Below are 24,031 nucleotides of genomic sequence, written 5' to 3' on the forward strand. Positions count from 1 at the left end.
TTTAAAGTTTGAAAGCCAGATTACCTTAAAAATTATTTGGAAATGAAATGAACAATGAATTGGCTTTATATTTTAGAGAATTATTTTTCATTTTAGTAAAAGAAAATAGTTGTATTTTCATTTTCTAGGAGCACATAATTAGTACATATGACAACGCAGCAGAACTAACTCAAGTGCAACCAAAAGGTGCCTTTACTGAACAGCAGAGACATGGACAAGTGTAATGAATAACAGAACACAGAAAGGAAACTAACTGCAGGTTATCTGCATCACATTATTTTCAGCACTAGTAAAACACCCCCTGGAGAGCAGCGCTACACAGCACAGCTCCCTACAGGAGCCTGTGGACAAAGGTGCATGCATCAGATGGATGCAGGGGAGCATCCTCCATATACATGAGAGGTGTAGCTAACCGGAGTCACATAGAGTTTCCAGGACAAGGCCCAGTGAAAAGCTGGACAGCTCCTTTCCTCCTCATTAAAATCAGCAATTAGAAGACAAAAGTAAATGTAGAGAGTGGAAGAGAAATGTTAGGACTTAATCTGTCCCAGGGAATGGGCATTCTGCTTTTCTCCATATGAGAACATAACTAGAGCCAACAAACACAATAAACCAATATATATATAAATGTCATATGATAATTATAAATTGGTGCCTATTAAAACACTGATTTATATGGTTAATGTCACATGTTCATGATGCACTGCATAGTCCTTGAGCATGGAGCACAGAATGGTCTCCGTTCTCTCTCTTCAATCCAGCTTCTGTTTATTTAGAAAATTGTTCACTCACAGCTTTTGGCTTTTGTATAAAGTCTTTAGAACTGGTCAGTAAAATATAAAACATTTGGTCTGGTGGAGAGTCAAGTATTGATGGGTTAAAGATGGATATAGTCATTACATTTGCAGGTACGAGGAAATATGTGTTCAGTTTTAGTAAATAAACCACATGCTTCAAAGGAAGAATTCTAATGTCTTTTCCTTCTGCAAAAGTGCTCAAGATCATTTTTCTTTTTAAAATATTTGTATTAATTTCAGAGAGGACGGGAGGAGAGAGAGAGAGAAATATCAATGATGAGAGAGAATAATTGATTGGCTATCTCCTGCATGCCCCTAACTGGGGATTGAGCCCACAACCCAGGCATGTGCTCTTGAATGGAACTGAACCTGAGACCTTTCAGTCTGCAGGTCCACTTTCTATCCACTGAGCCAAACCAGCTAGGGCAGGATCATTTTTCTTGGAACAAAATCTCAAACACTTAGCATTTAAAGAAAAAACAAAACAAAACACTGCATTATTCCTATCCATTGCCACTACTACACACATGCTTATTTTTCTTTCATTATTACTCTGTTCGAAGTATATATTAAAAGTTGTCTTAATTACTGAAATAATTGGAACCAGATGTATTTTGCTATTTTGGACATTGAAGGCCTTCGGGTAGGTTGTTTGATGGTTTTATTTACAGAATCACAGTCTTGATTTCAGGGTTTCATACAATCCTCAACTAATAGTTCCTCCAAAGTGACTGTACTCTCTGTGACCACTGGAACAGAGTTCATGAAACAACCCCACAGAAACTCAAGGGCAAGGTTAAGTAATGATTTTTCTTAGGGTGGGAGTTTTAAACACAGGACTGCCATGCATAAGGAACATTTTGTAGAACTGTTTGCTCTGGATATTTAAGAAAGTGAAATTCTCATTTCAGCTCTCATCTTGTCCAATATTCATTGAATGTGATTCTGCCTACAGATATGCATGAAGGCACACAATATAACCTCTAGCCATTGATACCCATAAGGGATGAGCTAACATTTTGAAAGGAATATTTTATTAATCATATATATGCAGTGGTAGAAAAAAGTTTTACACAACACAAAAATGCATGGAAATAAATATACCGTTCCAACTCTGACAATCCCAAAGGCAGAAAATGTGAGCATACAACTGAGCATGCATCAGCCCACTTCTGTGCATCTTCTCCGGAAGCTCCTCCTTTTGCCTTGATCATGCGGACTGTTTCTGACGTTTGCTACACCTAAGGAGCTTTGTGGTATAGAGCTGTCAGGCAGTGCTCAGGACCACATTTATTATTTCCTTCCTTAAGCTCAACTATTTCCTCTGTAGTTATATCACGGAGGCCTTGGAAACATTGAGGAATATAGGTATTTTCAGTGAAAGGATAGTGATAGTGATAATTAATATGAAAGATGCCAGTTTATGGCAGAAACAATGTATGGAATGCCCCCAAGGTGCCTGGATGAAGCAAGGAAAAAGGAGGCTGATCCCCAGCCACTCCCATCAGCCAACGAGCAAGAAAAGCTATGGGGACTAGTCAGTAATAATACTGGTCTACTAGCGGCATGTAGGACCAGAGGCCCAACAGGGAGGCTCAGGAACTCTGCCTAGATTCTTCACAAGGCAGGTTCTGTACTTATTCTCACTACTTGCCTTTGTTAATGAACTTGGACTGCACTAAAACTCTCCAACACCTCATGTCCCCTGTACACACTCAAGTCTAGTATATCCAAGAAATACACAATTCCTTCTCAAGCTATACAAGAAGTTCTCATCCTGAAGATGTGAGCCAGAGTCAACTACCCTAATCTCCAACTCTCTGGCTATGAACTACCATTCATCCAACCAACCAGGTAATGGGTGAGAATTTGCCACAGACTGGATGAGACTTTGCCATACGTATTCTTTACTGAGTGGAACTGTGGGTTCTGGGCAGGCCTGATGGCTGGAGAATGATATAAAACAGAGGACAAGATGGGATAATCAGAGACATAAACCCTTTGGGGCAAAGCAAAACTGGTTCAAAAAAAAATGAGAAAATGAGTATAGAAACTGTCTCAGTTAGAGCTACCTAGAATCAAATCCAGGATATCTCTTTAAAATAACCTTTTTTTTTAATGAAAAAAAATATATACTTGGAAAATATATTATATTTATAGTATAGTTTATACTATACTATATTTTGAAAATGCAAAGTAGCAATATATTTTTAAAAACTCATACCTTACTACTCAATCAACTGACCATTGATAGCTTGGTATATTTTTTCTATGTATTTTTCCCCTTATATAATATAATGGTGCATACTTCACATGCTATGTATGCCACTTATTCTTTGCATATAAACATTTATTTTATGTTGCATAATCTTCAAAACATGATTTTAATAGTTGCATAATTAGCAATTATTTCCTATTATTGGCACTTAGGCTGTTACTGAATTTTATTAGAATAAATAAAGCTGTCGTGAATGGTTAAGTGCATAATGATTTTCTGTATTCAGTTTTACCTCCTTAGATAACAGATAGCAGCCATGGACCAGAGGGTCAAAGGTCAAAATCTTTTTAAGGCCTTAATAAACATTGCCAACTCATGTTGAAAATTATATTAATTTGAATCTACTGTATAGCTAAACAAAAAAGATTTAAAAGATTCCATGAAGAATATTGTTGAACAGAACAAATTTGACAAGACTCAGGAAACTCTTGAATTCAGAAACAAACAAATATATATGGAACTTTTATCTCAACATTGAATATTTATTTGGGGTATGTGAATGCTTTAGATAGGAAGGATGGTAAATTCTATGATAGGGATTTTAATTATGCTACTCGGCTCCTTAAGCCACATTTTTGCTTACATTTCCATACACACCACAGTTCATTAATTCTAAGATGCACATCCTTCCTCTCCCCCCCCCCCCCCCACCCCCATTTAACACCTCTGAAGCACCGAGTCACTTTAATTGTCAGCAGTTTTTTTTCATAGTAATGCACAGAACGAAGGCCCATCTAACAATTGGTGGTATTTTGGTTTAATGAAGTAAAGTAATTATAGATAAAATATAAGAATCAAATGCTGATGCTCACATTTGTTCAGACACAACACCCACTGGATTTAGCACAAGCTGTGCACAAATTCTGGGGCCATCAATCACATTAATAACAGTCATAAAGTATAATGTATTGAAGACAGACTCCAGTTAAGTTGAATCTTTTATTATTATAGTAATCTGGAGTGCTGAGGTTACCTTAGTCTTATTGATATGATTTGAATTTGGTGTCCAGGGTTTTATATTATTTGAAACATGAAACTAAAGCTGCTGTGAAATAAAGTCATTTATAAAGGAATAGATGTCACATACAATGGTCTGCCCTACAGGCTTGAATCCAGCATCTGTACTGCCTCTCGAGGGTGAAAGTTATTTTTAAAGTTTCAAGGAAGTAAAACAACAGAATTATGTATGTCTTTGTGTACACACAGATCAGGGGAGAAGCAACACTTTAAAAAAGGGATTCACAATACTATTGAGGCAGGTAACAATTTAGGTTGAGTATGTAGTGAGGAATGCTAATTTTATGTATATTAGCATGGAACCTTGGTATATAAAAGCTTTATTGAAAAATAGCATTTTAATCATAAGACATATATCAAATAGGACTTGTGTCAAATAAAAATATGCTTTAAAAATGTTAGACTAGTTTAAGACATTATTTAAACACAGTCTATCTACTTCCTTCTCTGTGGGGAGATCTGACTTGTTAATGGGTCATAAAATAAATATCTGGGGATTTAATTGACGACATTTAATATGAATCAAAGATGTCTTTAAGCTATCTAAAAATCACACTGCAATGTGAAGTTATATTAATATAAAAACATTCCAAACAACTGTCTCAATGTTCTAAAGTGATTTAACATCTGCTCCAATTCTAAGTGCTATATTAAAAGAGGGACAATAAAATTAGAGTTGGCCAACCAATTGATGGCTCTATCAGTTAATTGTTTCCCACCTTCAATGTCTCCTTATTTACTTTCAGTCTATATATTATTTGCTGCTAAATCAGATTCTGCTAACCATTTCCTTATTGACTTTATCAAAACTCTTTAACCTTGATCACAATGGTCATCTCTATCTAGATTCTTCAGCTGCCTCCCTGGGTTTCCATCAAAGGTTCCTCTCCCCGTCTACCCCCCTCCCCACCTCCCCCAGACTGTTCTCTATGTTATCTGAAGTAGTACCATTGAACCTGCTTTATTCTGACTGAAAACACAATTTATCAACATTTATAACTTCAATGACATACTGGAGTATCTACATCTTTCTCTCCATCCCAGACCTCTCCCTGAGCTCCAGATCTATATACCTAATTACCTGTTAGATTTCCCACAGACACATTGATCTCCACAAAAACCACTCACTATTTCCCCTTGCCAAATCAGTTCCTCTTGTAGTCCCTCTTTTGGGAAAATAACTACCATCTATGCAAGTACACAACCTAAAAATTGGTTTTGATTCTGTCTCCTTGTCCCTTTCTAATATTCAGTTGATCTCTGTTCCATGCTTCCCTCTCAGTGTTTTTGAAACTAATCCCTTCCTTCTACAAACCCTGCCACCTCCCTGGTTCAGGCCTGCACTATCTCAGATATCTTAGAGTCTGCCCAACTAACTTTGCCTTAATTCTATCTATTTTCCACACTGTACCAGTAATCTTTCTAATGTACTAAAACATGTAGCAATATTTCCAATTTCTGAAATTCCAGTCTCACTTATTAGTTAAAATTAAGGCCTCCCTAACATTGACAAGATAAATCTCAACTCCTTTGTATGGTCTTTAATGAACTGACCCTACCTGCTTAACTCCTCCTCCTAGACTAATGCTTCCTAATCACTCCATGATTTTGCCGTTCTCCAGATAGTTCTTCAGTGGTCTAACCATGGAGAGTGATTCTTTTAGGGGTGTCGAACTCAATCAGAGAAGGGGCCAAAATCTAAAATCCAGCCTAAATCGCGGGCCGAATGGTTTACTGAACAGTCATAAACTGTCATTGTGATGGAAACGCAGCGGAGTGCAGTGATGACAGCGCGGTGCGGGCCACATTGCAAGGCCTGGCGGGACGGATTTGGCCCGCGGGCCTTGTGTTTGACACATGTGCTTTAAAGAGTGAACTGACAGTAAACTTAAATGTCCAAGCTACGGCTATAGTGAATTACAAAAGAAAGACCAGCCTCAGAGGTGATGAGAGTAAGACTGGCTCAATGGGAAGGTATAGATTGACACTAGAGGGTGACCATAGCCAAAATGCTCTGATAATACACAATTAGAAGAACTGAATTGTTGTGAATAGGGTATAACTAACCATCTTTGTAGTACCAAATTATTCTTTACATCTTTTGAGGATAAAATTGAGCATTTTGGTTAAAAAAATATAAGAACAACAAAAATCCATTGAGGCTTTAGGTCTAGATGTAAGTAAATACGTTTTGAGGAGAGAAGGAAATATTTAACCCAAAGGATGCAAAGTTGATATAATTTTGCCGTATTTTACTTCTGACATATTAATTAACATCAGGTCCTTCCCTGTGAGTTCTGCTGTATACTCAGGCCTAATTCAAGCCTCAATTCTTCCTGAGCTGTGGCTCCGCTCACAGCTCAGAGCTCTTCAGTTCCTCTGAATGACCAGAGTCCTGGGAATCTGCACCATCCACGTGCCAATGTGAATGGACTACAGCATGGCCCGTTTAACTGTTTCCTGATAAACACTGCTCATCTCATGAGTCAGATCATGAGCTTCCTGGGAACATGGCCAGGGCTACTTCTCTGTTGCCATTCCACACCTTGCATCATATTTCACATATGGTCAGTTGAATGAAATCAATAAAATAATAAACAAATAAGTAACTATCAAAATTTCTCTTTCTCATCATTTCTAATCTCTCTGGATGCCCCAACCCAGACTTCTGTTTGCCATTCTCTGTCGTACCAACAAATAAATAAAAGCAAGCAAGCAAGCAAAAAACAAACACATTTTCTTATTACAAGCTTATCTTATATTACTAAGCCTCCACAAACAGATACATTTTAAGGAAACATTGCAGCATGTAGGGGCAAGAGTGCATTCTACGTTTATAAGATGACATTTCCTTGCTTACTTCACCATAATTTTGATCTCCTGGTTCATGATACTTTCAGAATAATTATTGAGAAGGTCAATGAACATAAACTCATGGCATGTATTTGTAACAAATACATGACATGAGAGTTGTCCAGGGAAAATCATTAATGTGCTTATGAATAAAACCCTCTGCAGGCCGGCACACAGTTGCTGCTTTTAATGCTCATGCTCCCAAGTCCCTGGTTTTGCACTGGAAGCAGGATATGCACCTTAACTGGCAGTGTTTCGCTTTAACTGAACACAGAAAGCATGGTCCAGATGACAGCACTCAATAACATGAAACTTCACATTGAAGATAAACTGACAGTTCAGGTACATAAAACATGGCGAGATGGTTTCAGTCTGATTCCTAGGGACTAAGGGAAAGTATTCAAGCAGGAGCTGACCCACACAGAAAACCACTTACCCAGGATTTGCTTGCTCCTTCACTCTGATCCAAGGCACCAGGAAGTGAACAATATTTTATATAAACACTGAGTTCTTATGCAAAATCACATAACAGCATTGAATTCTCAAAGAAAAATTTTAAAGTGCATTTATAAACTGAAGAAAATATTTATTTCAGAACAAGTACTCAAGTGTGAAAAAAAGGATTCTAATCAGAAATTTCAACTTTGAAATACATGGGATTTAATTAATATTCATATGGTAAATTTAATATATATTGAATATTATATAATCAATATATATTGAGTAATATCCACTAGATAATATATATTGAAACATGAAAGTATAACTTTAGGGAATATAACTTAAATAGGAAGAAAACCCTAGGAATACAAATCAGGAAAAAAGAGAGATAGAGATAACAGTAATTAATAGTTTTCAACAGATTGAAATGTATTTTAAGTGGAAAAAATATTAAGTATGGAATACCTAGTAGATTTAAAAATATATATATATTTATTGATTTCAGAAAGGGGAAGGGAGAGAAAAACAGAAACATCAATGATGAGAGAATCATTGATCAGCTGTCTCCTGCACGCCCCCTACTGTGGATCAAGTCTGAAACCCAGGTATGTGAATGGAACCTAGGACCGTTCAGTCCCCAGGCCAACACTCTATACACTGAGCCAAACCGGCTAGGGCCCTAGTAGATTTTGTTCTAACATTGGATTGAATATATTCTTGACCATATTTTAGATGTGTAAACCATGTATAAATACAGGATTTTTTTTCTTTAAACCAGAGACTGCCTTATACTTGACCATGAAGAGGCATTAAAAGTATTTAATCAGCCAAAATAATTATATATTTGCGAGTAAGTCTGGTTGATTGCATTTTTATCTTGACATTTTATGGAAGAAAAGTAATAACATTTAATACTGACACTCAATGTCTTAGGAGACTTATAATCCCATGACTGACTGCCTCCACCCCCATTTGTGCCATACAGGGATGGGAATGTTAGGAACTTGGAACACACGTTCTCGTTTACCTGAGACAGTGACTGTCGGAGTCGTGCCATCTGTGTGCTGTGGCCTTTATTGTGATCCTGCTCAGAAACCATCTGCTTAAGCTTCTCCTTCTCTATAGCTATGCTATTAAATGCAGACTTCAAAAGGGAATGAACTGGGTGGGGAGAAAAGGGAAAAACAAAGATCAAATGGCCAGAAAGAATGTCCAAAATTATAAACTTTTTCACATTTTAACTGATGCATAGATGTTTTCTGGAAAGGTTATATTACAGCCTGCTAATTAAAAGTCATTTTTAAAATTGAATCTATCATAATACTTGTACAAAAAACAAATATGGTATTGGTAATTATTCAGGGTGAATAGCTTTTCATACCAGATATGCCAACAAAAACTTGGGAGCAGCATACCAATTCTAATATCAATATTTATACATTAACTCACAATTCCTAGAAGGAAAGGGAACAAGTTTTACTGTGCCATAATTGATGAGAGCATCTGAGCAGTTCTGCGTACCATGAAGACACACACACATTATTTAAAACTATCTAAAAATTATTTCCCAAATGTGTGCACCCCGAAGAGAGCATTTTATAAGTCCTGCCTGTAAGAACAGAAAAAAGGCTTTCTTTTTCTTTGCTGTAGCCTTCTACAATTTATGAGAAGCACCTGGCAATTAAACCCCAATATTGTTAGCTCCTATGATTCAAACAGACACTCTGTTCAAACTGGGAAACAAGATAAGCTACTCTCAAGGCTACATTCTTGCATACCCCTCCTCCCTGCTGTTTTTACAACTCAGGAATAATTCGCACCATGGGGTCTCTAGTTAGTAAAAAGTTCCCTTCCGCCATCCCCTTCAAACACGCCTCTTTTGAACTTTTAATAACTTTTACTCCAAGCATGTTTTACAGGCTTAGAAAAAATACTGATAAGACACCTCCCTGGACTGTCTCCTGAAAAACAAACCAACTATAATTTTTTCAAGACAACTTCCCTGGTGTCTACTCAACTTCAGCCCCAAATTCCCCTCCCTTCCTTGTTGCTTAGCAACAGCTTCCGCTTAGACGAGCAGGCTGCCATTTACTACTTCTTGCCCTGTATTGATTAGCAATACGTGGTCCTTTCCCTTCAGGGAACGAAAAATAAACTTCCTCTCTACATCTCTCCTTTTCATTATGAGATCTTTCACAGCCCACAGCCACATCCTATCACTGCCAACAAAAAGCAGGCAGCTGATCTAGAAGGTGCTTACTAGTTCTCTTTGAATTAGGAACTGATGTTGTCTTAAGAACAGTACCTGCAAAATCCTTTCTTAGCCAGGAATATCTTGAAGTTAGAAGTATTTTGATTTAAAAGTAACAATAAAAATTCTAGTTCCCATCCCAACTCCTGCATACCTAACAACATACATTGGTATAATCTAAGGCAGTCTTTAATTTTAAATTACAAAAGGTTGAATTTACAACTCTCATCATTACAATAACAGAATTCATATAATATACAAGATCTACTAAAAAGAGGAATTACCTTATTTTAGAAAGGTTATTTTTTTAGAAGTGGAAAATTTTAGCATAAAGACTGGCCCATATTAAAAGAGGAAAAATGGAGGGATAACAAGGGATCCACAACCTATTGATTTATTGTTGCATTCTCTCCATCATCAATTTAAAGGTAATAACTTGATAGCTGGAATACATCAATCCTACTGGCAGCTGTAAAAGCAGACTCTCAGTCATTTCAAAATCCATAATTCTTTCTAAAGGGTTCACTCAACAGTCATAGAAAAGCCCATTTCTCCCCCTACCACAGTTGCAAAGAAAATATGTTGTTTCAAAAGGCTTTAAAATCCTATTGAAACTTGGATTTCCTGAAAGCCTCAGGATTGCAGCTAAATTCACAAAGCTTTCTTGGGACTACCTTCAAATGTACTCATCTTCCTTTACAGCTGTGCTGTACTTAACTCACACTTGTTTCATTCTACCTGCTCCTACACTCCCTCTCCCAGAATGAGTAAAAGTTACTGGTTATACTGACTGTAAATCAGTGCTATTTTATAAGCAAAATAATATTACTCTAGTCCAGTGACAATTAGCATACAGCTAAGAAATGTAATAAAGTGTACTAGGAGTAAAAGAGCAGGTGAAAGAGGGTTGGCACTCCAGTCTCAACTGAGAAACCTATAGAAAAAAAAGGGGGGGGGGATGATTTAGCTTAGTTGTTTTACGATTACAGAATTAAAGAAATATCTGATGGTATATCTGTGCTGATGGATTGAGAATACAAATTTTTGTTGACTTCAACATTCCCAGCCTGGCTGGCCTGGTTCAGTGGTTGAGCACCAACCTATGAACCAGGCAATTCCTGGTCAGGGCACATGCCTGGGCTTCAGGCTCCACTCCATCGTGGGGCAAGCAGGAAGCAGCCGATTGATGTCTCTCTTTCATCAATGTTTCTATCTCTCCTCTCTCCCTCTCTCTCCCTCTCTCAAATCAATAAAAATATATTAAAAAAAAAAAAAAAAAAGCATTCCTGGAGGTGCCCTCCATATGCTCCCTTTGGTTTCCTGTGCCACCTGGCTCTTGAGTATTGGCTGAGATGTTCCATTTAACACACATTTTCAAGAATAAATTATAACCTATTACCAGCAGGCCCAGGGGAAATAAATGTGATTAATTTACAGTTAGGCATTAGAGACTAAAAACAACACCACGTATAGTTTCTCTAAGAGATTATGCTTTAAAAAACAATGTATTCGAAGGCACTAACTTAAATCAAAAGTGCATTTCCAGCCGAAACCAGTTTGGCTCAGTGGATAGAGCCTCGGCCTGTGGGCTGAAAGGTCCCAGGTTCGATTCCTGTCAAGGGCATGTACCTTGGTTGCGGGCACATCCCCAGTAGAGGGTGTGCAAGAGGCAGTTGATCAATGATTCTCTCTCATCGATGTTTCTAACTCTCTATCCCTCTCTCTTCCTCTCTGTAAAAAATCAATAAAATATATTTAAAAAAATGTTTTCATTTCCATGGCCCAAAATGTACATACCAGAGCAGTAAAGGACAGGGTTAATTTGGGAACTGAGGCTCTTCTTCGTAAATACATACTCCACTATCCTGCATTTTATTTATCTCATCCTACTCCCTGAGGGTGATAACAATTGGACTTATGCCACGTGACATGTTACATTTTAACACTGAAAAGGTGACTCCAAGGAGGGGCCTATTTCCCCTCCTCTCGAATCTGTACTGGCGTGTGAAGCTCCGACCAGTAGAGCAGCTGGCCCTGAACAGGACCTGCAGCTTCCAGCCCAGCCCGCCCCATTCTTTTGGAGCCCTGAGTTGCCCTGAAGAGGGAGTGGGACATAGTTGTGTGCAGCTTTTCGGCTCTCCAACCAACTTGCCAAGCACATGGGTGAAGCCACCTTGGATATTTCAGGCCGAGGAATAGCACTGAGTGAGCGCAGTCAAAGCCACAGGGCACAGAACTGCTTAGCTGAGCTCTGCCGACTCCTGACCCACAAACTGTGAATGGTGATGGGGAATGTAAACTAGTAACCTAATGAGTTGTTTGAGAAAAAAGGAGAAAGATTCAAACAGAATCCATTTCTCTTTTCTCCTTGCTAAGAACAACCCAAAATTATGTATTAAATTATAACTAAAAGACAGTGAAAAAATGTTAAGTAGTGGTGGCTGCTGGCCTGTCCAGGATAGCTCTTTGTCTTTCTTCCTTCCTCACGGCCCCACCACCAAGGACACTTTGTTTACTCAGTCAGAACAGTAAACCTATGATTTGTGTTGTCCCAAGAAGTAGGCATTGTATCCCACTGCATTCTGTATATAGTAGAACTCTAACCAGAACATAAACCATTTCATCTTTCCCCACAACCACCTAGACACGGAGAAAGGAGTAAATGGCAACCTCCTGTTGAAGAAGAGTACTCCCTGAAAGGGCACGTCAGAGTTGGTGTTACCTTTCTGTGCAATTAGGCAGAATTCCTCTTGAAGTTTTGTATAATCTGTTGAACTTTCCAGAGGGTCAGTGAGGTGGCTCGGGGGAGTCTGAAATTCAATGTCTGCACAGAGGTTAGGGTTGGAGGAGTGCAGGCGGACCGGTGACATGGTGGCACTGAAAGGAACCTGAAAGGGGAAGAATCCTGAGTGAACACCAGTGTGCTGTGCATTCTCCCACACAGACAAGATCTCCTCCCGTCTGCCACACAACAGAGCCCTCCCTGGCGACACACAGGGGGCCACTCATGTACTCTGCAGGGGGTCGGGGGTGGGAGGAAATCTCGTTTCCCATAGTGGATTTAGGGCTGCTACCGACTCCCTGGCTTTTCAATGGTACAGGGTGAGGTGGCTCCAGAACGACAGCGAGAAAAGGCACAACAGCAGATCAGTTTCAGCTCTGAACCCACAGCTGTGTCTAAAACATCAATGGCAGAAAACACCAAACTGTGACGTGGCCGTCCTTGTCTTACAAAGTCTAGGTGCTCGTGGCCGAGGATTTTTCATGCTCATGGCTTTCTGAGCTCACTCAACAGGTAAACATTCAAGAGGAGCACACACAGGAAAATTCACTTGTCCCATAGCCATTAGATAAAACACAAATTAAGTTTAGTAGTACATATAATGGCTTAGAGAGACTCACAATTAAGTTTGAAATTGATTTAACAAAATGTTTCTAAATTACATATATATTGCATAATTTACTGTAGATTACCTTTGTTGTATGTTAACATAATGCTGTTACATGTACGAGCATGGCTTATTACCTCACCAACATAGAAAAGCATTAAGTAAAAAAAGTCATATTACTATAGATTTTTTCCAAATGGCTAGAGATACTTCCTTGTCCAGGCTGGATCTGGACTGGATTTGTGGTGGGTGAAGGCAAAGTACATTGCCCTCTCCTTCTAGAACATTCTACCTGACCATTACAAATGCTGTCAGCCAAACATTCTTGGAAAATGAGAATACCGATTCCTCTTGTAAATAAAACTAGTAACCTCCCCTAGCTCTTACTGCACAGATGTTCATTCAATTATCTTCAAGAACCAGACTCTTGGACTCCTTTGCAAGCTGAATTTTTTATAAATGATAGCATTACTCATATCCTCTATCTAATGGAAAATATGCTGTGGGAGGAAGAAACTAATATAATGTCTGGTGTTTATGTATCTCAGAACCTGGTCCTTTTCCTCCATTATTTAATATTTGCTTTAAACTTCCCAACAGGAAAAAAAAAAAGAGAGAGAATGAACACAAACTAGTGCACGTGCATGGCGGATACAGAGGCCAGACAGAGGAGTTGGAAAGAACCAAAAACTCTGACCAAGCTGTAGTTTGTGGATCTGGGTAAGGGCAGTTGAGACTGGACAGAGGGTCCTCTGGATGTCACTTTCCCTTGGTAGGAAATTATAAAATACCAAGGCTTCCTGGGGAAGAAAGTGAGCATGAAGCTTTCCCCACTAAATTCCGCTACCCTAACCACGTGAACGTATGTTATCTGAATCATTTGGTATCTGCACTTATCAAAGTCACAATCTCATCCTCCACGGGGACCTGGGCTGCACTGGGCTGGAGATGTGCACAGCTCCTTCATCTCATCAAGCTCAGTTCCTGACAGGCCACGGCAGAGACGCACACACGGGCATACACACAATGGCAGAGAAGCTATTTGAGAAAATGGAGTCCTTAGGCTTAATACTTTGCTGGAATCCTGTCCAGGTCACTTGTGAGGACAATAACGGAAGTTCTTTGGGGATGCTTATAAAGGAATGGGATTTATATGGGCGAGTATTTAAAGGCAGATAAAGGAAACTTCTGGCCTTCATTGGAGTGACCCTAAATCTAGAAAGAGCAGTCAGTCCATAGCCCTCTAGGAAGGACAAAGAAAACCCCTGGGAAGGGTGGTGAAGATCAGGAGGTCCCGGGGAGAGGTTGTACCTTCAGGAAATGGGCAAGTCAGAAAGTTTCAGATGTAAGGATACGGTTTCCCAATACAAAGAACTAGAAGGGCATTGGGAAACAGGAATGTGGGTGTTTGGTGATGGGGAATGTACTGTGTTGATGATCAAGGAAAGGGGTTTTATCTACACTTGGCGCCTTCAAAACTCCAAGGACTGGCCTGGCATGGAAGAGGGGTGTCTTCCCTGGCATTGCAGGGAGGTGGGCAGGGAGTGGCTGTGCGAGCTGGTGAGAGGCTTCCTGGGAGACATGGCACAGTGGAGGCCGAGGGAGCACTGTTAGGACCCAGACTTGTCCCTGAGATCGCAGCCTCTACTAACATTTGGGAATCAAATTCTCAGGAAAAAACATAAACTACAAATTTATATATTGAACATAGCGGAAGTTTAAATTGGCAATTAAATCAGTCAACGTGGGTTTGTATATAACTCCCAGGGAAAGACACCTGGAATGCTGCATTCAAGCCCCTGAGAAATTGAAAACGAGTTCTTACATGTTTCCTACTGAAAATGTTTATGTTTGTATCTTCTTTGTTGTTGTTGTTGTTAAAAGAAGTATATGGAATGAGCCATCTGATAGAAGAATTCATGAAACAAAGTTGAGAATACAAAGTGGAATGTATTAATCTAACTCTAATTGAGTATCTCTTCAGTCTGGGGATTTAGTATTTTACTTATTAATCTAGATGTTATGGGATTACAAAATTCAAGTGGTAACTAGGTTCTCGGTCAGTGAAGGCTGGATTGGGAGCTGTCTACAGCTCTCGATGTTTGTACCCAGGACCCTAAGCACCGGATGTGGCTTTTACAGCCTGCTCAGGAAAGAAACATAGGGCTTTCCTTGAAATCCTTTGGGGGGAATATCCTGGAATATTCTGTTACCAGTGACCACAGTTTGGAATGGAGATGTTAGGAGATGCTTTTAACACCTGTCCATGAAGAAATTAGAGACAAATGAATTGACAGGAGCCACAGGCACTGAAATTTAGCAACGGTAAACAAGTACCAATAAGAGAGCACATAACAGCAGGTCTAAGTGTAGATGACTCACAGAGCGGCAGAAAGGTCTGCTGCTGTTATTCTGCATTGTGTGTGCAGGGACCCCGTGAGGAGTGCTGACGGCCTGGGACTCTCAGAGTCCATCCATGCGGAGGGGCCAGTGTTTCTCCTTCTCTGCCCCCTATTTTTTTGGGTCTGGCTGATGTTGCAAGTGGACCATTTGGGTGTTAGTGCTAGGGAACAAGGGTAAATCTCTGAAACATCTCCCTGGGTGAACTTTTCATTGGCAGCCAATCTCAGCTGCCCCAGACACCCCCATGGGCAAGAAAAACGAGTGACCGGTAGTCATTTGGAAGAAATATAAGTAAAAGGTACTGGCAGGTTAGGATGGGCTCAAAATGTGTGGGGTAACGTTAATGTGGGGGAAGAGGAAGGAGAGCCACTGTAATAAAAGAAATAGGGGTGAGTCACCAGTGTCAGGTCACTGGGTTATGGGTGAGGGGCCAAGGGGTCCTGCTGAGGGTCCTGCTAGATGTTGCTATGCTCTGGTGTGCATGAAGTTATACATTTCAGAGGTTTTAGAATAACCACTCCTCAAAAAAACTATTCCTGAATTCATTGTTAATTGGTGCCAGTAACTTTTCTCATTAGATGCATCTTTTCCATTTAAAAAAGAAAAGCCAAACCAACCTCTACATATGGATTAAACATCATCTAACTTTGTGGTTGCTCTGCTTTTATCCTTTCTGATTTTCAGCTTACAATTTCCCCTTACTAAGTGTAACTCGTGTAGCCATTTGGAGATGACATCAAAATCCACCTTTTCTTACCCTCAAATTTCTTTATTCTCACATCCTGTTCAAATAGTCACATTACTACAAAAAAAAAGCACAATTTATGCCTGTAGTAACATGACTTTTCTGAGAAAAAACAGAACTCAGCAAAGGTTCCAATGCCAGTGTGGCAAACAAACAAACAAACAAACAATATTGTTTAAGAAAACCCCACTCCACAGGTTTTGCATCCTTGAACTGAATTTTTCTCTCACATGGACAGCAGAAATAGAGAACCATATTGTGGAATAGTTTACCAACTCACATATCAATGTCATGTCCACTCCTGCCATGCAAAGGCACCCAGAGAGCATGCGAAAGCTATGCCAACACAGGAATGAGCCAAAGCTGACGCTGTCACACACAGGTGGCAACGTTAGACCAGGGGAAGTGGCACCCGCACACAGTTTCCCAAAGTTATTAAATGTCCACTTGAGATTGAGATCCACTCACTGTTGTAGCCACTGCTGCTGCTAGCCTCTGCCGGCGCCGGGTGGAGCCAAACTGGCTCTTCACAGATGGCCCTTCCTGACAGTGAATGAGAGAAGAGGAGGGAGGAAAAAACACGGGATGAGGCAGAGAGAGGGCGGAAGATAATCAGACACGGGTGAAGGGGAGTTTTTAACTGAAATTGACTTTTCCTAAATCTTAGCGTTAAAAAGAGCTCTAAGGGGGCATTCAGGATGCGAGAAAAGTTCATCCTCATCACAGAATATCCAAACACATAAGTCTGTTAACTAAGATAGCCCCACACCCCAAAAAAAGAGATGGAAAGGTATGAACCGACAAATGGCTTGTGCTTTCAAGGTAAAAATACATTTGCACCCTGTTTCATTCATGCAATGCTATGTTATAGGAAGTCAAAAGGCATTCTCTAAATGGAAGCAAAAAAAAAAAAAGTTCAGGAAAAAGTAATTTAAAAAATAATGTGCAAAAATTAAAATGAACAGGTTCTCATGGGAGCTCCTGTCGGCCAGGCAGAATGTTTTTGTTTCCAGATGGGAGGAAAAAGTAAGGGGTGGGGATAGCAGAAATCTTCATTCCCTTCCCATGAAGCTCTCTGAAATTCCACGTTAGGGATGACGTTGAGATTTTCAGGTTGAAGAATTTTCTAAGCGGATCCTCATAGCATAAGAAAAAAAATCTCAATTTTCTCAGTGTGTGGGGACAGTGCCTACAAAAATCAGCTATGGAAACCTGAAAGCATAGGTTTCATTCTGTGATGTGCACCTGTGCATAAACTGCTGGAAGAATCCCTGAGCTTGCTTTCTTTTATTCTCTGTTTAGGCGGGATTAAGGAATAGTGACATTTCCTTTTAACCACTCAACTCTGCCTCCGCTGGACAGATCCTGGCTTTTGGGCTGTGAGCAATATTTTTTTTTTAATTAAATTATTATCTGTGTACATATTTTACCATTGCCCCCCTTCCCCCATACATACCCTCCTTCCCCAGAGTTTTGTGTCCATTGGTTGTACTTATATGCATGTATAAAAGTCCTTCGGTTGATCTCTTATCTCCCCCAGATCTCCCTACCCTCCCCGCTGTAATTTGACAGTCTGCTTGTTGCTTTATGTCTCTATATCTATCTTTTGGTTCATCAGTTTATAATGTTCTTTATTATCCATAAATGAGTGAGGTGATGTGGTGTTTCTCTTTCATTGACTGGCTTATTTCACTCAGCATGATGTTCTCCAATTCCATCCAGGTTGCTGCAAAATGATGCCAGTTAACTGAAATGCACTCAAGAGTCACCAAACAGCCCAGATAGAGAAAAACAGCAAGATTGTTTTAGTCGTTAACAATAGAAAAATATCTTAAATCCCTATATCTCCAATTCTCTTTATAGTTGCCAAATTACAATTATATTTCTCTTCTAAGTTCTTAAATCTTCTTTGTACGTATATGATATGTACATATGTCATTTGTTTTCCACCAAATTTTTTCCTGTACAAAAATCCTGTATGTTTAATGTAGTAAAAAAGAACTTATTTACAGCCTACAGTGTAATCTGAGCATCTGTGAGATCTAAGATGGCTACACATGAACAACATCCTGTCATTTATCTCCTACTCACACCTCTTATCATTCCTCCTCTCCAACAACTAGGGATCTAGTATGTAATTCATGCTATTAGCAACACAGGAAACTGGCAGCTCTCTCTTTTACAGCAACCCTTTCAAAATCATCCTCTTCTTGCAGTTAAAACACAGCCCAATTATTACTGTACAAGAATGATATTGGAATTTTTATTAGAACCAGAAAATTTGAAGTTTGGGAGACAGAAGTCCTTTTTCTAAAAGGTAATCTTCACAGAGCCTTCTAGGACAAATGTTGCCTTCAATTAGTTACACAATGGATTCTGAGGCTAGCATCCCAATGGCTTCTCATGGAAATATGGTCATAACCTTCACATCCAAATCAACAGCACAATCTAACAACCTATGTAAGAATAAGCAATTAAACACCCAGTATAATGTGTTCATTTTTACTCTCCCGGGGTCCATTTTTCAAATGATCTGTTTTATAATTATTTTAAAATGAAAACTGCTACAGAATGCTGAACGCAAATTCAGTGAAAGTACCAATAACGACAACAGCAATGGCAATAATCGCTACCACCAACAATCACAAATGGCTGGTATTCTAAAAGTTACAAACAGGGGAGGGAAAATGAGCCACTCACTGCAAAGCCTCTCATGTTGGCTGCAATAGTGACCATCAGAGTGAGTGGTTCAAGAAGTGAGATGATTATGGGCTCAAACAAGTACGCACACCATCAGATGGAATTCCCATGCTCAAGAAACACTTCACACAGGAGGGAAAGCCTGTGTATTAGAGTGGGAGGGGGTGGCAATCCACGACAGTAAAAATAAATGTTATGTCTTTCTAGAGGTGAAATGCTGATGGGTAATGGCATTTATATTGGTCACAGTCATTCCTGGTTAATTATATAGTTCCTCAGCCTAAGGGATCCTGGAAGGCCTGTTGGTTTGAGTGAGCAGAAATGGTCCAGAGATGGTACCAAATTCTGCAGCCTTACCCCTCCGTACTGGTCAGTCCGTGTGGAAGTAGGGTTTCTCTGGGAATGGTTAATAGCTTACCGCTGGCCCCAAGTCTGATTATTTCCAGTTGGAGATGCAATTAAAGCTGCTTTTGTAAGTTTAAAGTTTTCTTTGAGTGTGGGGATGAGCGGATTCCAACTTCCCTCAAAAATAATTAATCCAGAACCACAAGGGCCATTTTGTTATACTTTTGGCAAAACAAAAGCAAAGCAAAACAGCATAAATAAAAACTTAAAAATAAAAAGCACACCCCCCCTCCCAAAAAAAAATGTTGCAGGGGTATGAATGAAGAATATTTGCCTGCTTTTTTGAATAATTTCTACTAGTGACTTTTAAAAAAATTTTTATACACTTCCTGCACATTGAAAAGCACAGGCTGTAGCTGTGGGTATTCGGAGTTCATCTTCCTTCCGTCAAGAAAACTGAGCAATATGGGGACGATGGTGGCCTCATGGCCACACAGGTGGCTAGGGGCACTGCACTCAGACTCACTGAGAACCAATTAAGACAACAGCTGTGAATGGAAATCTGTTCAATGGCGAACCTTATAAAAACAAGATTAAAATGATAGCTAATTATAGTCAACAATTTTTATAATGGGTCCTTTACCTAGTTATAATAACCATGGACACCAGGATTTAAAAAGAAACAAAAGCAAAACAGTCCTAGCTGGGTTGGCTCAGTGGATAGAGCGTCAGCCTGGGGACTGAAGAGTCCCAAGTTCGATTCTGGTCAGAGGCACATGTCTGGGTTGCAGGCTAGATCCCCAGTAAGAGCATGCAGGAGGCAGCCAAGCTCATCATTGATGCTTCTATCTCTTTCCCTCTCTCTTTTTCTCTGAAGTAAAGAAAATATGAAAAAAATAAAAATCAGCCCCAAAACTAGACAATCATGTGCCCAAAACAAATGAAATTGCCAAAAGCAATTTTAGGTAATTTTCTTGTGAAGTCATTTGGCACATTTGTCTCTACAGTACTAATTTTCCGAAAAGAAGGGAAAACATACTGAACAAAGGAACAAATGAAATTGTGTTCAGAGAATGTGGACATTCTAAATAAACCATAAATTTATAACGCTTATGAAAACTTATTGTCAAAAACATCAGATTAGCAAGCAAAGCAACAGAGAGTTTGTTATTTACACATTCAGAATTATGGCACAAAAATGTTATCAATAAAGTCAGAATTAAAGAAGAATTAGTTATTTATTCAGACAAATTCTGCAAAGCAGTTCCCTTTACCTTTGTATTAGAATATAAATTGATTTATAGTGCAACAGAAAGCAAAGCAAAGTCATAAGTTGAATTTTGATTGTGCCAGGCAAGAGTCCTTTATAATATACAGCTAGGATCAGAGTATTAGAGATTCTAGTTTATAAATCTAAAAATAGTATGACTTGTGGCATAAGAGGTTTTAGGCATTTACCATATTTGGTATCATTGCAATAAAATAACAAAATAGGACCTTATTTTAAAATTATTCATAATAAGTAAATAACATTGAAAATAAATTTAAAGTAAGTTTATTATGAACAATTAAGACTACAGTTCAGATTTTAAACATGATTGTTGATGGCCAAATAATATATATTTTTATAGAATTATAAAACTTTAGAGTTAGTTACTTTACCCAGGAACAAACAGAAGCCCAGAAAATTTCAGAGAAATGCATGAAATTATATTGCCAGGAAATTACAATAATCAGGCTAGATCCCAGGTTGATTGATTTCCAGTCTATTGCAGTTCACACTCTTTTATTGACAGGTAAAAATTTGGATTTTAAAAGATATATTATATAAAAATGAGTGTACATTACAACCCACTGAATATTCAGTTGAGATTTTTAAGATGATCAGAGTACAAAGAATAGATTTTCCTCTATTTCTGGATAATATAACTTAGTCTGAAAAGCACTGGATTTAAAGCAGTTAAGCTGCTGTAAACCTTTTAATTTCCATGAACTGACACATAAAGACTATAAAGTATGCAAAAATATGAATGGAGGAAAAGTAAAGTCGGTACCTGCAGTTGTATTTTTGTATCTTTGCTGACACTTTTTGTTCTCCATCTTCTTGTGACCCGCTTGTCTTTCTTTGAAATATCTACACAGTTAGCCTACATTACACAAACAGTTAAAAGCAACAAAGTATTGTTAAGGTTATACATATACAAAACAGGCCTAGACTAAGAGAGCAGAGCAAGTTAGTCAAGACTCACTGTTAGACACCTAAAGCAACCAGCCAGGAGAAGGCATTATCTGATGCACAGTGGACATTCAAAAGCAAAGATGAGAACTTAACATAAAATATATTTTTCTGCTATCCAAAATGAAAACAGGATTATAGATCTGTAGCATTTTTTTCCTACATGAAAAGATGGTCATAATTCTGAGAGCAGAGCATCTAAGTTTATACCTTCAATGCTATCATTTTTAATGTAACCCACATATAGAAAAATGATTCAGATTTTTATTTTTTCTAGTTTGTACTAAAATGTAAAACATTTCAAACTAGACATCTAACCACAATGGCACCAAGATTCCAAAATACTAAGAATGATTCCAGAGTAGAAACTAATCTACATTGTAGTTATTTCCCTTTAATGTTACCTTAAACATTCACAGAACAATCTAGTAAAAATTCCAAGTGACTATCTTAAGGTCCTTTTACCAGCAGTGATATGTTTACCTGCATGTCAGTAAAGTTGGGTGCTGATTGAGTTCTCTGAAGTATTTCCAAATTTTGCAGGAGTTTGCTAAGTTCCACAAGGTTTGATTGGCAGTGTGCAAGGTCTAACAAAAAACAGAAATAAAGGTATGTTAGCACTGGGCAGGGAGTGGTGGTGGTGGTGGCGGCGGCAAAAATCTATCCAAACAATGGCAAATACGATTAGGCAGAACCGTGTTTATATATAATGGTGACACTGGCAAATGAAAGAGAAAAAAAAACACACACACACAAAAAACCCACACAGACCCCCCTCTGGTTCAGAACCATTAAACCACTGATGTTTATTAGATGACTTCAAAATGCACTCCTGCAATTAGCAGCTATTAGTGCAGAGAGCCATTAACATTTCAGACAAATGGTATATGCTCGCTTTCCTGCACAGGTGGCCCTTGTCACACAAAAACACGCTCAAGGGAACGTCCGCAGTTGTATGGTTTTACTGTGAAGAACCTGTCTACCAAGAGGATCAATATGGGGAAAAAGAGGGGACATCTGTAATACTTTCCACAATGAAGATAAGTGAATAAGAAAAGGACCTGTCGCCGGGACCAGTTTGGCTCAGTGGATAGAGCGTCGGCCTGCGGACTGAAAGGTCCCAGGTTCGATTCCAGGCAAGGGCATGTACCTTGGTTGCAGGCACATCCCCAGTGGGGGGTGTGCAAGAGGCAACTGATCGATGATTCTCTCTCATCGATGTTTCTAACTCTCTATCCCTCTCTCTTCCTCTCTGTGAAAAAATCAATAAAATATATTAAAAGAAAAGAAAAGGACCTGTCTACCTGTTCCTACAAGGCGACTACTTGGAATAGGGGTGGAGTCAAAGTCAAGTTCAGAAAAATAAGATGGAATACAGAGTCAGGTGAATGTGTTTATCTTCAATTTAGCTCACAACGAAGTGGCAATGCATGATCTCTTTAAAATGTATTGGAGATGTTACATCAACAAAACTAAAGGTTCTCAAAGTGTGTGGCTGGACCCAGCAGGAGCAGCATCACCTGGGCATGAAACCCGTTCTGTTTGAATTGCATAGGATGAAGAAATAACTTTACATGCTATTTTTAATTTTTTGATATATTTTTAAAAGGGAATGTTTAAAGATCTGCACATTGAAATATCACACAAAAAATGACCTTTAGTATGTGAAAGTCAATGATATTGAGTTATTAGTATTATTTACTCAATTAGTGATATCAAGAACATGGCTCCCAGGTATGTGATATCTTGTGCATGTGTACTATTTATGAAGAGCCATGTGTGTAAATCTGTTAAGTTATAGTGATCGTTCTTAGTTTTGTGGCGGTTGGTGAAAATTTCACTCATATTATCTTTGTTTCTTATTAAATCTCAAAGATCTGAATTGTTATGCATGTGGTACAGGCAACAAAATATAACTGTTAAATATGGCTAAAGATGAACTGGGTCAAATAACAAAGGTAGTTGTGTTTGGGAGAGTTTTGACATTTTGGAGGATTTTTTATTTTGTTACTATAAAATAAAATAGAGAGGTAAATACTAAGACTCTTTATAGAGGACTGAGAATCTCTGCACAGTTCATGGAGAGCAATTCACCGGAAGGCCAGGCCACACCTTTGTCCCTCCCTTTAGCAGCATCTGCCTCAGGATGGAGCCCGGGTTGGCTGTTCAAGTGCTGCTACTGTCCCTCCAGGGAACGCTTGGCTATCAAGCACCTCAAATTTCCTCAGAGAGGGAAGCACCAATGAAGATGGGAGGACGAGAATAATGGAAAGGCCAGTGCCTTCCAGGGCTCTACCCCTTCCCCACTTCCAGGGGAGCAGCACCCTTGTATGCCCATCTCCTTCCCTTTACAGAAGACAAGGGAAAGTGGAGCTGAGGGTAGGAAACAAAAGATAAAAAGGGAAAAATGAGGGAGAAATGCAGTGCAAAGAAGGAAGGGGAGGAAAAAAAAAATGGCTAAAAGGAACCATACTTCAACTTGCCTTTAAAAAAACAAAATTACACCATAAACAAGGTGCCGGTGAGGTGTTACCTAACATTGTCTATCTATGGAGTCTTTTATCCAGTTAATATTA

General features: G+C 39.0%; 1 protein-coding gene across 7 annotated transcripts in view; it reads right to left on the reverse strand.

Annotated features, from left to right (window-relative positions):
* Positions 1-24,031, reverse strand: part of OSBPL6 (oxysterol binding protein like 6) — a 168,732-nt gene that overhangs the window by 21,445 nt on the left and 123,256 nt on the right. For 2 of the 7 annotated variants that reach the window (XM_045575225.1, XM_036420722.2), the window contains 6 exons: positions 21,939-22,042; positions 21,274-21,366; positions 16,643-16,717; positions 12,360-12,525; positions 8,414-8,547; positions 7,382-7,405 (listed from right to left, as the gene is read on the reverse strand). In XM_045575225.1, coding sequence (XP_045431181.1) covers positions 7,382-7,405; positions 8,414-8,547; positions 12,360-12,525; positions 16,643-16,717; positions 21,274-21,366; positions 21,939-22,042 — 596 coding nt within the window. The remainder of the gene's footprint in view (positions 1-7,381; positions 7,406-8,413; positions 8,548-12,359; positions 12,526-16,642; positions 16,718-21,273; positions 21,367-21,938; positions 22,043-24,031) is intronic. The other 5 variants (XM_036420726.2, XM_036420723.2, XM_036420728.2 and 2 more) reach the window with 3 other exon arrangements.

Source organism: Pipistrellus kuhlii, unplaced genomic scaffold (genome assembly GCF_014108245.1).
Source record: "Pipistrellus kuhlii isolate mPipKuh1 unplaced genomic scaffold, mPipKuh1.p scaffold_m20_p_7, whole genome shotgun sequence".
NCBI lineage: Eukaryota > Metazoa > Chordata > Mammalia > Chiroptera > Vespertilionidae > Pipistrellus > Pipistrellus kuhlii.